At 35.2% G+C, this 15,000-nt stretch overlaps 1 protein-coding gene across 2 annotated transcripts in view; it reads left to right on the forward strand.

The window, feature by feature from the left end:
- LOC144956273 (prostatic acid phosphatase-like) overlaps positions 1-13,506 on the forward strand; it is a 22,565-nt gene extending 9,059 nt beyond the window's left edge. Inside the window, exons 8-11 of one of the 2 annotated variants that reach the window (XM_078886737.1) lie at positions 752-923; positions 2,890-3,018; positions 12,323-12,406; positions 13,122-13,506. In XM_078886737.1, coding sequence (XP_078742863.1) covers positions 752-923; positions 2,890-3,018; positions 12,323-12,387 — 366 coding nt within the window. In that variant the 3' untranslated portion in view covers positions 12,388-12,406; positions 13,122-13,506. Of the gene's footprint in view, positions 1-751; positions 924-2,889; positions 3,019-12,322; positions 12,519-13,121 lie in introns of those variants that run through there. The other variant, XM_078886736.1, reaches the window with a different exon arrangement.
- The last annotated feature ends 1,494 nt before the right edge of the window (positions 13,507-15,000 follow it).

Below are 15,000 nucleotides of genomic sequence, written 5' to 3' on the forward strand. Positions count from 1 at the left end.
AAATAATGATGAAATTTAATTAAAAGAGATAAACAGTGATCGTGGCAGTTACAAATAGAGATATGAATATTTTACGTAACTTATGATAATATGTCAGGTTCATAAGTTTACGTTTCCAGGCAGTTGATGGGCTTGGATGATCTATTCCTCTGATAACAGGATTGGACTCGTAAAATTCCGCTTCCAGGCAATTGGAAAGAGGTTATAGTGTAGTACAGCGGGCTTGGGTTTGATCCTTGAAGATTATACAATCAAAGTTAAAAGCTCCGGCGTCTTAATGGTGTAGATATAATATCTACAAAGTCCCAAAAGATAAAAATCTTCCAGTATATATATAGGAATAGAGCGACTGGCCGTCCGGCATAGATTGTGGAGAGAAAGTGAGTGTAGAGTGTTAGACCTATCAGCTTTTATAATAAGTGGCTACGTGACAGAATGTAGAACGAAAAGTATTCACTAATTAGAAATTAATTCAAGGGAAGGCTATAAAAGGAAAGACGATCTAATATTAGAAGGTAAAGTTTATCTAAGCCTACCGAAATATAACTGGAGTGAGATGAATTCAGTTCTTAATAAAATAAAATTTAATAAGATAATTGTGAACAATCTTTACTGTGACAGTTTTGTCAATTGTTTTGTCAATTGACTTGTCAATTGTCTTGTCAATTGTCTTGTCAATTGTCTTGTCAATTGACTTGTCAATTGACTTCTCAATTGTCTTCTAATTGTCTTGTAATTTCTTGTCCTACAGCATGACTCCACCGTGTCAGCGCTGCTGAACGCCATGACTGTGTCGAACAACATGCAGCCTCCATATGCCTCAGTTATCATGGTGGAACTACACAAGATAAACAATGGAGATTACATCAAGATTTACTTCCGTAACGATTCAAACAGTGACGCTGATTACCTTGTGCCCAATGGTAAGTCTAGTGTCTCTGATTACCTTTTGCCTAATGGTGAGTCGAGTGTTGCTGATTACCTTTTGCCTAATGGTGAGTCGAGTGTCGCTGATTACCTTTTGTCTAATGGTGAGTCGAGTGTCGCTGATTACCTTTCGCCTAATGGTGAGTCTATTGTCGCTGATAACCTTTTGCCTAATGGTGAGTCGAGTGTCGCTGATTACCTTGTGCCTCATGGGAAGTCTAGTGTCTCTGGTTACCTTGTGCCTAATTGTGAGTCTATTGTCGCCGATTACCTTGTGCCTAATGGTAAGTCTAGTGACTCTGAATACCTTGTGCCTAATGGTGTGTCTAGTGTCTCCTGGCTAATCCAACAAATTTTATTTCTGTATTATAACAGAGTGCCTGACATCTCAACCTCACTGTATGAACAATTGACTCGTGGAGACCATTTACATCATTTTTATTTTTAACGTTATGGTTAAGGTCAAGTGCTTGTCCACATTCTTCATATTACCAGATGTTATAATCTTTTTAAATTCATTCTTCACTGGAAACAACACACAAACGAACGTACGGAACAGGAGCTCATTTACTTGTATTTTATCCACTTTGACTTGTTTTCGTTAAGAGCTGTTGGGCTATAGACCCGGAATTTATCTCAATTATTGTAACATTAAATATATCGATATTGATTTGAATAGAATGCTGGTTTACAACAAAGCGCTTTCGTCCGGGTCAGACAGACTCAGCTACCCTACCATTAACTTCGGTAATAAACAACCGGTAAAATTTTATACAGGCTTTATTTTTATTTGTCACATTAAAACCTGGTATTGTTGCTTGGTAGATAGTAAACGCGTAAAAGATGGTTTTTATTTCATAATTCTTGAATAGAAAATCACAATAAAACATACACTTTATTCAACCAGTCAACTGCCCTACACTGGAAAACACGTATTTTAAAATTTGGCCACAAAACTGGTTCTTCAAATATTGATTGATTTAAATGACCCTCATCTTGGCAAAACTTTCAAACATGGGATTTCGCGAAGTCTTCCTTCAGTCTCAAGTTTGAGAGTTTTTGCCAAGATGAAGGTCATTTAAATCGATTGACTTCTGATCCGACAATTAACTGGCAAAAGGACGATTTTTTTTCTGTTTTTTTTTTTTTCAAATACTATGTAGACTGAAAACGGTTGTCTGATTGGCTCATTGTGATGGGATTGTGTATGGACTGTGACGTCTGCTCGTGTGTGTGTGTGTGTGTGTGTGTGTGTGTGTATGTGTGTGCGTGTGTGTGTATTTGTGTGTGTGTGTGAGTATGTGTGTATGTGTGTGTGACTAAAACCAAAGGTGATAGAGAATAATATAAAGAATATTGACACGGGCAATCTGTTGTAGATACAAGGGCATTGTGAAGAATATTATGAGGCCGTTAAAATGTAGATCTCTGTACCAGACTAGAATATTATTATTATTACATTGGTATTTGTCGCTAGTTTATCACGGGATATGTGAGACTTTTCATATGGAGATTTTATAAATGGAATTAATTACCAGGAATTTTTATCGTAAGGTGGATGATCTGTTTGATTTTATAAGGATTGACACATCTGTTAACTGATTTGTCCCAACTGGGCCATTTCCACAAGACCAACTGTTGTTGTCGTTCTTGGTTGTTGTTGTCCTGGTGGTTCTTGTTGTTGTTGTTATTGCTTTCGATGATGATGATGATGATGATGATGATGATGATGATGATGATGATGATGATGATGATCATGATGATGATGATGATGATGATGATGATGATGATGATGATGATGATGATGATGATGATGATGATGATGATGATGATAATGATGATGATGATGATGATGACGACGACGATGATGATGATGATGATGATGATGATGATGATGATGATCATGATGATGATGACGATGATGATGATCATGATGATGATGACGATGACTCAATATTCCAGGTTGTGAAGACCCATGCAAGCTGTCAACATTTCAATCGGTAGTCGCCAATAGAATTCCACACAACTGGGAGGAAGAGTGCAAAGTTCATCAAGGTCACAACTCATCCCCGTCACGTCATATTTATCCAGGTGAGATTATTGGATTATATGTGACCCATCGTGACAAAACGTTTTTGCGTCCGAGTGATATTGAAGAGAAAAATTGATTTTATAGTTGAAAATATGGAACTTGAATAAAGTTAGTGTTTTATGAAGTGGGATTCATGTCTACTTATAGTAACATAACATGTATAAAATGCCATATTATTATTATTATTATTATTATTATTATTATTATTATTATTATTATTATTATTATTATTATTATTATTATTATTATTATTCATTATTATTATTATTATTATTATTATTATTATTATTATTATTATTATTATTATTATCATTATTATTATTATTATTATCATTATTATTATTATTATTATTATTATTATTATTATTATTATTATTATTATTATTATTATTATTATTATTATTATTATTATTATTATTATTATTATTATTATTAAAATGTCTAATTATAGTAATATAACGTTAATAAAATGTAGTTTAATTATAGTTTCATAACATGTATAAAATGTCTAATTATAGTAACATAACATGTATAAAATATCTAATTATAGTTACATAAATTGTATAGAATGTCTAATACAAAAAGCATAAAACCAAAATGTCAATTTATGACCTTTTTTAAAACTCTATATTCAATTTTGACGTAATCTCCACTCCAAGATAATGTCCTTTCGATGCAGTGAGTCACAGATATAAATAGATTTATATATAAACATTTATATAGCGCATTTCTATGGATTCACTATGGCTGATACTCTTTCCAATGCTGGGTAGGAAATACAAAATACACTAGACCAGAATAGACTTTACAAGTCCCCATTTTTTCGGAGTTTCTATACTAGTCCTCTATTTGTCACTTTTTGACCACCGATACAAAAGACATCTAATGTCTTCAATACAATATTCTGTTTGTCAGTTTTTGACCACCGATACAAAAGACATCTAATGTCTTCAATACAATATTCTATTTGTCACTTTTTGACCACCGATACAAAAGACATCTAATGTCTTCAATACAATATTCTATTTGTCAATTTTTGACCACCGATACAAAAGACATCTAATGTCTTCAATACAATATTCTATTTGTCAGTTTTTGACCACCGATACAAAAGACATCTAATGTCTTCAATACAATATTCTATTTGTCACTTTTTGACCACCGATACAAAAGACATCTAATGTCTTCAATACAATATTCTATTTGTCAGTTTTTGACCACCGATACAAAAGACATCTAATGTCTTCAATACAATATTCTATTTGTCAGTTTTTGACCACCGATACAAGGGATCTCTAATGTCTTCAATACAATATTCTATTTGTCAGTTTTTGACCACCGATACAAAAGACATCTAATGTCTTCAATACAATATTCTATTTCTCAGTTTTTGATCACCGATACAAAAGACATCTAATGTCTTCAATACAATATTCTATTTGTCAGTTTTTGACCACCGATACAAAAGACATCTAATGTCTTCAATACAATATTCTATTTGTCACTTTTTGACCACCGATACAAAAGACATCTAATGTCTTCAATACAATATTCTATTTGTCACTTTTTGACCACCGATACAAAAGACATCTAATGTCTTCAATACAATATTCTATTTGTCAGTTTTTGACCACCGATACAAAGGATCTTAAATGTCTTCACTACACACGGCGTCTAATCTGCACTATAAATCTGACCGTTTAGTTTCTAATTCAGAAAAGTGAGTGGAGCAGGCACTTATGTTGGTAACAACAAGATATGGAGTGAGTAGAAAAGTGCCAGAAGACAATAGAGAATAAAAAATTTTTTCGCGGCGGTGGTGGGGTTTGAACTGCGACCTTATTGGTACGACAACTCCGCCTGGCAAGTGAGAGCGTGGCTCTACCGTGTGAGCTATCCACGAACACAAAATATTCGTTTCAAACCAAAGTCATTTCTAGATCCCTCTCTCACCCACTTCTTGAGATCGCCGATTCGTTCGCCACCTTCGCGAAGTAATTTTGACCAGCAGTTAAGCTTAATAGCCAATATTCTCATCACAAACATATAACATAGAAACGATTGAGACATTGAGTATGCTCCGGTGTATGGGGTGAATTTTTAATTCAGAAAAGTGAGTGGAGCAGGCACTTATGTTGGTAACAACAAGATATGGAGTGAGTAGAAAAGTGCCAGAAGACAATAGAGAATAAAAAAAATTTCGCGGCTGTGGTGGGGTTTGAACCTGCGACCTTATTGGTACGACAACTCCGCCTGGCAAATGAGAGCGTGGCTCTACCGTGTGAGCTATCCACGAACACAAAATATTCGTTTCAAACCCAAAGTCATTTCTAGATCCCTCTCTCACCCACTTCTTGAGATCGCCGATTCGTTCGCCACCATCGCGAAGTAATTTTGACCAGCAGTTAAGCTTAATAGCCAATATTCTCATCACAAACATATAACATAGAAACGATTGAGACATTGAGTATGCTCCGGTGTATGGGGTGAATTTTTAATTCAGAAAAGTGAGTGGAGCAGGCACTTATGTTTGTAACAACAAGATATGGAGTGAGTAGAAAAGTGCCAGAAGACAATAGAGAATAAAAAAATTTTTCGCGGCGGTGGTGGGGTTTGAACCTGCGACCTTATTGGTACGACAACTCCGCCTGGCAAGTGAGAGCGTGGCTCTACCGTGTGAGCTATCCACGAACACAAAATATTCGTTTCAAACCCAAAGTCATTTCTAGATCCCTCTCTCACCCACTTCTTGAGATCGCCGATTCGTTCGCCACCATCGCGAAGTAATTTGACCAGCAGTTAAGCTTAATAGCCAATATTCTCATCACAAACAATAAAAGAACGATTTGACTTGATATCTCCCGTGAGGGTGAATTTAATTCAGAAAGTGAGTGGAGCAGGCACTTATGTTGGTAACAACAAGATATGAGTGAGTAGAAAAGTGCCAGAAGACAATAGAGAATAAAAAAATTTTCGCGGCGGTGGTGGGGTTTGAACCTGCGACCTTATTGGTACGACAACTCCGCCTGGCAAGTGAGAGCGTGGCTCTACCGTGTGGCTATCCACGAACACAAAATATTCGTTTCAAACCCAAGTCATTTCTAGATCCCTCTCTCACCCACTTCTGAGATCGCCGATTCGTTCGCCACACCATCGCGAAGTAATTTTGACCAGCAGTTAAGCTTATAGCCAATATTCTCAACACAAACATATAACATAGAAACGATTGAGACATTGAGTATGCTCCAGTGTATGGGGTGAATTTTTAATTCAGAAAAGTGAGTGGAGCAGGCACTTATGTTGGTAACAACAAGATATGAAGTGAGTAGAAAAGTGCCAGAAGACAATAGAGAATAAAAAATTTTTCGCGGCGGTGGTGGGGTTTGAACCTGCGACCTTATTGGTACGACAACTCCGCCTGGCAGTGAGAGCGTGGCTCTACCGTGTGAGCTATCCACGAACACAAAATATTCGTTTCAAACCCAAGTCATTTCTAGATCCCTCTCTCACCCACTTCTGGGACTCGCCGATTCGTTCGCCCACCATCGCGAAGTATTTTGACCAGCAGTTAAGCTTAAACAATATTAACCAATATACTCATACATAACCATTTGTAATTTTAATTCAGAAAAGTGAGTGGAGCAGGCACTTATGTTGGTAACAACAAGATATGAAGTGAGTAGAAAAGTGCCAGAAGACAATAGAGAATAAAAATTTTTTCGCGGCGGTGGTGGGGTTTGAACCTGCGACCTTATTGGTACGACAACTCCGCCTGGCAGGTGAGAGCGTGGCTCTACCGTGTGGCTATCCACGAACACAAAAATATTCGTTTCAAACCCAAGTCATTTCTAGATCCCTCTCTCACCCACTTCTGGGACCGCCGATTCGTTCGCCCACCACCATCGCGAAGTATTTTGACCAGCAGTTAAGCTTAACAGCCAATATTCTCAACACAAACATATAACATAGAAACGATTGAGACATTGAGTATGCTCCAGTGTATAATATTGAGACATTGAGTATGCTCCGGTGTATGGGGTGAATTTTTAATTCAGAAAAGTGAGTGGAGCAGGCACTTATGTTGGTAACAACAAGATATGGAGTGAGTAGAAAAGTGCCAGAAGACAATAGAGAATAAAATTTTCAAAAAATTTTTTTATTCTCTATTGTCTTCTGGCACTTTTCTACTCACTCCATATCTTGTTGTTACCAACATAAGTGCCTGCTCCACTCACTTTTCTGAATTAAAAATTCACCCCATACACCGGAGCATACTCAATGTCTCAATCGTTTCTATGTTATATGTTTGTGATGAGAATATTGGCTATTAAGCTTAACTGCTGGTCAAAATTACTTCGCGATGGTGGCGAACGAATCGGCGATCTCAAGAAGTGGGTGAGAGAGGGATCTAGAAATGACTTTGGGTTTGAAACGAATATTTTGTGTTCGTGGATAGCTCACACGGTAGAGCCACGCTCTCACTTGCCAGGCGGATTTTTCGTACCAATAAGGTCGCAGGTTCAAACCCCACCACCGCCGCGAAAAAATTTTTTATTCTCTATTGTCTTCTGGCACTTTTCTACTCACTCCATATCTTGTTGTTACCGTTTAGTTTCCCGCTGTTCCGAGCGCCGACGTAACCTCACCCGACAGGTAACCGGGGTCAACAGCGGTCAGCCGATATCAATTCCCAGAACGTAGATTTGACGTGCATTGGGTGATACCAATGGATGATTTCCGTACCAATTAACCTCACGATCTTCGTGACGATGCAATTCCACCCAAATGCAAAGAATTCTCGCAGACCTCCTCTTTCCATCGGTCCAATTTTTATTTCAATATCTCCAGTACTTATTCCACAAGCCGTGATTCAAATTCACATATTTTTCTATAACATTTAAATAAAATTACTTGTAATTACCTCAGGATTCTAAAAAAACGTTGCTATAAACTTCAAATTTTTTTTGGTGTGATTCACAAGGCACAAGTTTTACTACGAAATGAGGTAAGTTTCATTTACTCTTCAGTTTTCATTATTTTGTAATGATTATTCTTCCGCGGTAGGTCAGGTAATAATGATATTACCTCTTTAGCCTTGTTATTGAAACGTAATATTTCGCTGCGGTTTTATTGTTAATTGTATTTTTATTTTTTATTTTTTTCAATGATGAGTTAATTTGATTTTTAAATTGCATAATTTGAATTATCTTGCTAATGTTTAATTTTAAATGACATTGTGTGTTGGGCCTCAACTTAGCTCAACTGCTTGTTAGAATTTTCCTGCCCCCCCCCCCCTTTCTTTCACCAAATTGGGTGAAGTATTTGGTTTTTCTTTTTCCAAATTTTATGTACGCTGTTATGTATGCATGGATATGAGAAGTAATACAGAGTGTTTTAAAACTCATTTTATTCATTAATTCACTATATCATTGCTTACATCGCTCAGTCAATTTTGAATTTTCTCTTACAGCATGGACCACACAATTGCAAGTCATAACCAAGCAGTGAATTCATTATGTAGGACATGTCGTGGTATGCTTTGTTTAACACAGAAATAGAAACGTGCCCGCAAGAAACCATTTAAATGTTCAAATTATTCTAATAACATTCTTTTAGTCTATGGGACTGACACGGCATTGGACAAGCAAGGAGCACACTCATAATTTATGTGTAAAAAGTACACATTATAAAGCACATTGAACACACGACTCATTAGCTTCTTTGTATTTTCTCATTGCCAAGACGCTAATAATAAATAAATCAACCTTGAAACGGGTTGCACTTGCATGTTTGATATCGACAGAGTAGAATATAACAACAAACTCCAAAACGCAGGAGAGACTTTCAAATCTCATGCACGAGCCACTCACCCTCAGGGATGGTGATATTATGGCCTCTGAATTGGACAGAATACCGCATTACACAACAGGCTTACCACAGCAGATCATTCATTGGCAACCACTGCCACAAATACTAACAAGAAAAAGTCTACACTTACAATTATCCAACAAACAAAGAACTGCACCCACGACCCACTCATCATTGACGACGCTTGCAGTATTGGATTAATTTTCGACAATATAAACAAGGCCTATAGTCATGTGCACAACTTTATTTCACACACAAAATCGATCAAAGCAGACACGATCCAATATATTCAAAGTGCAATAAAACATTACACGGATACATACAGAAAATATTTTCCAAACAAAATAATCCCAAAACAACACCTCCTTGAGTACCAGTGCATACCACACATCACTCAATATAAGTTTGGACTTAGACTTCTTGGAGAACAAGGCACAGAGACCTGTCACCAAACAACAGCAAAATTGGAAAAAAAAGAGCATCCGGCATTATCAATGATATGAATAAAATGCGATTTGTCATCAACGCAATTCAGTTAAAGACCAGCCCCAAACTACACTGACGAGTTTGAATGCTCGTAGCGGATATATTTGTGTTGAGGAAAAATATGTTTTTTGTGAAGAGAAGTATTTACATCTTCTCTTTATAATACATAAAATTCAGACAAATCCATAGCAACGTTTTTTTTTTCTCTAATTTTTGAAATGTTGCACCCGCTATATTTTTTGTGTAATTTGTTACCGTTCATTGATAACTTATATTGAGAAATCTAGTAATACTATGAAAAAATAAAAAAACACACAGTAAAAGTAGAAAATATAAACTTTTATACCAAGTAGTGATATTTCAACTCATTCAATATGGGTGTCTAACAGCCAATAAAACAAAACATTGTTAAATTGAGTGAAACGGCAATCCCCGTTAGGTAAATTCCTCTCGGTGATTGACCGCTCACCGTGACCGGGTCAGCAGGTGTCAGGAACGGGATCCCGTCTCAACTAAACTGTTGTCGTTGTGTACGCTGTGTACAATATTCTATTTGTCAGTTTTTGACCACCGATACAAAAGACATCTAATGTCTTCAATACAATATTCTATTTGTCAGTTTTTGACCACCGATACAAAAGACATCTAATGTCTTCAATACAATATTCTATTTGTCAGTTTTTGACCACCGATACAAAGGATCTTTAATGTCTTCAATACAGTAATCTGTTTGTCAGTTTTTGACCACCGATGCAAATGATCTCTAATGTCTTCAATACAATATTCTATTTGTCAGTTTTTGACCACCGATACAAAGGATCTCTAATGTCTTCAATAAATATTCTACTTGTCAGTTTTTGATCACCGATACAAAGGATCTCTAATGTCTTCAATACAATATTCTATTTGTCAGTTTTTGACCACCGATACAAAGGATCTCTAATGTCTTCAATACAATATTCTACTTGTCAGTTTTTGACCACCGATACAAATGATCTTTAATGTCTTCAATACAATATTCTAATTGTCAGTTTTTTACCACCGATACAAAGGATCTCTAATGTCTTCAATATAATATTCTACTTGTCAGTTTTTGACCACCGATACAAAGGATCTCTAATGTCTTCAATAAATATTCTACTTGTCAGTTTTTGATCACCGATACAAAGGATCTCTAATGTCTTCAATACAATATTCTATTTGTCAGTTTTTGACCACCGATACAAAGGATCTCTAATGTCTTCAATACAATATTCTACTTGTCAGTTTTTGACCACCGATACAAAGAATCTCTAATGTCTTCAATATAATATTCTATTTGTCAGTTTTTGACCACCGATACAAAAAACATCTAATGTCTTCAACACAATATTCTATTTGTCAGTTTTTGACCACCGATACAAAGGATCTCTATTGTCTTCAATACAATATTCTATTTGTCAGTTTTTGACCACCGATACAAGGGATCTCTAATGTCTTCAATACAATATTCTATTTGTCAGTTTTTGACCACTGATACAAAGTTAGGATCTTTAATGTCTTCAATACAATATTCTATTTGTCAGTTTTTGACAACCGATACAAAGGATCTCTAATGTCTTCAATACAATATTCTACTTGTCAGTTTTTGACCACCGATACAAAGGATCTTTAATGTCTTCAATACAATATTCTAATTGTCAGTTTTTGACCACCGATACAAATGATCTCTAATGTCTTCAATACAATATTCTATTTGTCAGTTTTTGACCACCGATACAAAGGATCTCTAATGTCTTCAATACAATATTCTAATTGTCAGTTTTTGACCACCGATACAAAGGATCTTTAATGTCTTCAATACAATATTCTATTTGTCACTTTTTGACCACCGATACAGGGGATCTCTAATGTCTTCAATACAATATTCTATTTGTCAGTTTTTGACCACCGATACAAGGGATCTCTAATGTCTTCAATACAATATTCTATTTGTCAGTTTTTGACCACTGATACAAAGGATCTCTAATGTCTTCAATACAATATTCTAATTGTCAGTTTTTGACCACCGATACAAAGGATCTCTAATGTCTTCAATACAATATTCTATTTGTCAGTTTTTGACCACCGATACAAATGATCTCTAATGTCTTCAATACAATATTCTATTTGTCAGTTTTTTGACCACCGATACAAAGGATCTCTAATGTCTTCAATACAATATTCTATTTGTCAGTTTTTGACCACCGATACAAATGATCTCTAATGTCTTCAATACAATATTCTATTTGTCAGTTTTTGACCACCGATACAAATGATCTCTAATGTCTTCAATACAATATTCTATTTGTCAGTTTTTGACCACCGATACAAAGGATCTCTAATGTCTTCAATACAATATTCTATTTGTCAGTTTTTGACCACCGATATAAAGGATCTCTAATGTCTTCAATACAATATTCTATTTGTCAGTTTTTGACCACCGATATAAAGGATCTCTAATGTCTTCAATACAATATTCTATTTGTCAGTTTTTGACCACCGATACAAATGATCTCTAATGTCTTCAATACAATATTCTATTTGTCAGTTTTTGACCACCGATACAAAGTTAGGATCTTTAATGTCTTCAATACAATATTCTATTTGTCAGTTTTTGACAACCGATACAAAGGATATCTAATGTCTTCAATACAATATTTTATTTGTCAGTTTTTGACCTCAAAATGAAAGGATATCTAATATCGTCAATAAAAATAGCTAATCTCAACCCAATTTGTCTCATATTTTTAACCATAAATTAAAATATCAGGATCTATATCTAATCAGTTAAATATCGTTTAATGCAAATACATTATAAGAGTGACCATGACCTTGGAGAAATTTAATATGACTAAAAATTATAAAGCAGCCACCAATTTTTTTTTTTTAATGTTTTTTTTTTCTTTTTCTTTCTTATTTTTATTCCAGGCTTGACATTGAGCTTGTCATTCCTAGCAATAGCCGTCAAATTGGTGATGTTTTGCCTTCCGTGAGAATCTTGATTAGTATAAGGTATTATTCGCTTCCAGTAATCGAAACAGATTATCATAAAATGTGTTTTTGCCGAAAGATGTTGAGAGCAGTGGATGATAAATGGGGAAAATATTTACTCTGTACGTTGACAGTAATTTAAAAAAAGATATATAGATTGATAGATGGATGGATGGTTGGATGGATAGATGGGTGGATAGATAGATAGAAAGATAGATAAATATTTGGATGGGTGGATAGATAGATAGAAAGATAGATAAATATTTGGATGGATGGATGGATAGATAGATAGATAAATAGATAAATAGATGGATGGATTGATGGATAGATAGATGGATGGATGATTGATGGACGGATGGATAGATAGATAGATAGATAGATAGATAGATAGATAGATAGATAGATAGATAGATAGATCGGATGATAGATAAATAGATGGATGAATGGATAGATAAGATAGATAGATAGGTAGATAATAGGTAGGTAGGTAGACTGATAGATGGATAGATAGATAGGTAGATAGATAGATAAATAGAATGGTAGATAGATTGAATAGAAAGATAGATAAATAAATAGATGGATGGATAGATGGATAAGATAGATAGATAGGTAGATAATAGGTCGGTAGGTAAATTGATAGATAGATAGATAGATAGTAAGATAGATAGATACATAGAATGGTAGATAGATGGATAGATAGATAGATAAATAAATAAATGGATGGATGGAGGGATAGATAGATAGATAATAGATAGATAGATAGAGAGATAGATAGATAGATAGATAGATAGATAGATAGATAATAAATTGATGACGAATTTTGAATGAAGTGTGTTTTGTGCTTTGATGCGTTGGACGGTATCTTTGTTGATGTTTACATACACAGTATTTATCTATTTATAAATCTATCCATTTATTCATGTTTTGATTTGTTTATCATTTATCATTTATGTGCGGCTATGACAGTCCTTGGTTCGAGCCTCGCTCGGCGCATAGAAAAAATAAAAACCCAACTCTTCAACCATTTCTATATATATATATTTTTACTATTTTTGAGCTAATGTCCTATTACCTGATTTATCTCCCTTGTACTAATAAAGCTGTTTATCTTTATTAAGAAAGAGGTTTTCTTTTTTTGTTGCAGTTTTTTTAAAGTGGATTTTTTTATTCCATGGATTTGATGATTGGAGAAATCCTCAATACAGACACATAGTTTGTTGATGATGAAACAGTATCACCCCCCCCCCCTCCACACACACACACACACACACACGCACGAACACACACGTGCACACACCCCCACCCGGCAGGAATTGCAATCTCAATCATATTTTATTCAAAACGGTTAGAAACAAAGATGAATATAGGGCTAACAGGTGCGAAAAAGAACAAAATATCAAATACGGAACGTTTCGAGCTCAAAATCATCCCCCAGCCAATAACAAAAGCAATAAAAACAATAATTTTGACCCTAAAACTTTTTTAAAAACCTTTTTTTTTTAAGCTTTAATATTCATTTTGTTCCTTACTTAGAGAGTCCACACTTTCTGTCAGTTTGGAATCACCGTATTCCAAATGATATTCCATATGAGTGATTATGACGTGTACAAATTAAAGTTTTGATAACATGTATGAGTCATCGTTTTCTTATGAGTCATCAGGTTAGACACAGTTTGCATTCCGATGACGTCATAGCATTTAAATCGGTTCTAAGATGGCGTCTATGTGGCGCTGCGCTGCGCCGGGCTTGTCTTTCTTTTCTTAATACAAATACCAGAGAAAAGATTCCCCTGAGAAAAAAAAATTAAAGGTAATTTTACCATTTTATTATTATAATATTTTATCTTATTGTTCCTCAATGACGTAAGTGTGTGAAATCCAAAAAACTAGAGGTGCCTTAATGAGCCAATAAGATGGAGAGAACGATAAAGGGGGTATCTAAATGTGTAAGGACCAACACAAATAAACGACGTTTTCGTATTTACTTGAAAAAGGTCAAAGGCCGAAACGTCGTTTATTTTGTGTTGCTCCCTTATATATGAGTCACATTTACTCCCTTTATCTTTCTCCCCATCTGTGTGAAATTCCAAAAGATTTCAACATTTAATACGCACTGGGTTTTTTTTTAATGAAGAAAAATTAGGTGAAATTGGGAACTTGTTAACCTCGAGAAACGGCGGTTTGATCTAAAAATTTAAAAAAAATATTAATCCTTAATTATCAGTCAAAAATCGTGTTTGACCAAATTATCTAAATCGGCCAAACTGGGTGAAGTGTGAACCAAAATATTGTTGTTATCTGGGTCCTATCGTTATCGTCTGGCATCATCAGACCACTGATTGGATTCGTGACAGACATTCGTGTCTTTAATCCAATGATTCTGCTGCACGTGATGAAGTAGGACTTCCTCTCTCAACATAAACACACACACACACACACACACACACACACACACACAGAGAGAGAGAGAGAGAGAGAGAGAGAGAGAGAGAGAGAGAGAAATGAAGGATTCCGAGAGCTAAGTAAAAAAAGGGATAGCTGGGAGAGAGAAGGAGGATAGAGAAAGGGAGAGATACATCACTCTCTCTCTCTCTCTCTCTCTCTCTCTCTCTCTC

Source organism: Berghia stephanieae, chromosome 11, assembly GCF_034508935.2.
Source record: "Berghia stephanieae isolate SIO BIC M18660-M18661 chromosome 11, UCSD_Bste_1.3, whole genome shotgun sequence".
In the NCBI taxonomy this organism is placed as follows: Eukaryota; Metazoa; Mollusca; class Gastropoda; order Nudibranchia; family Aeolidiidae; genus Berghia; species Berghia stephanieae.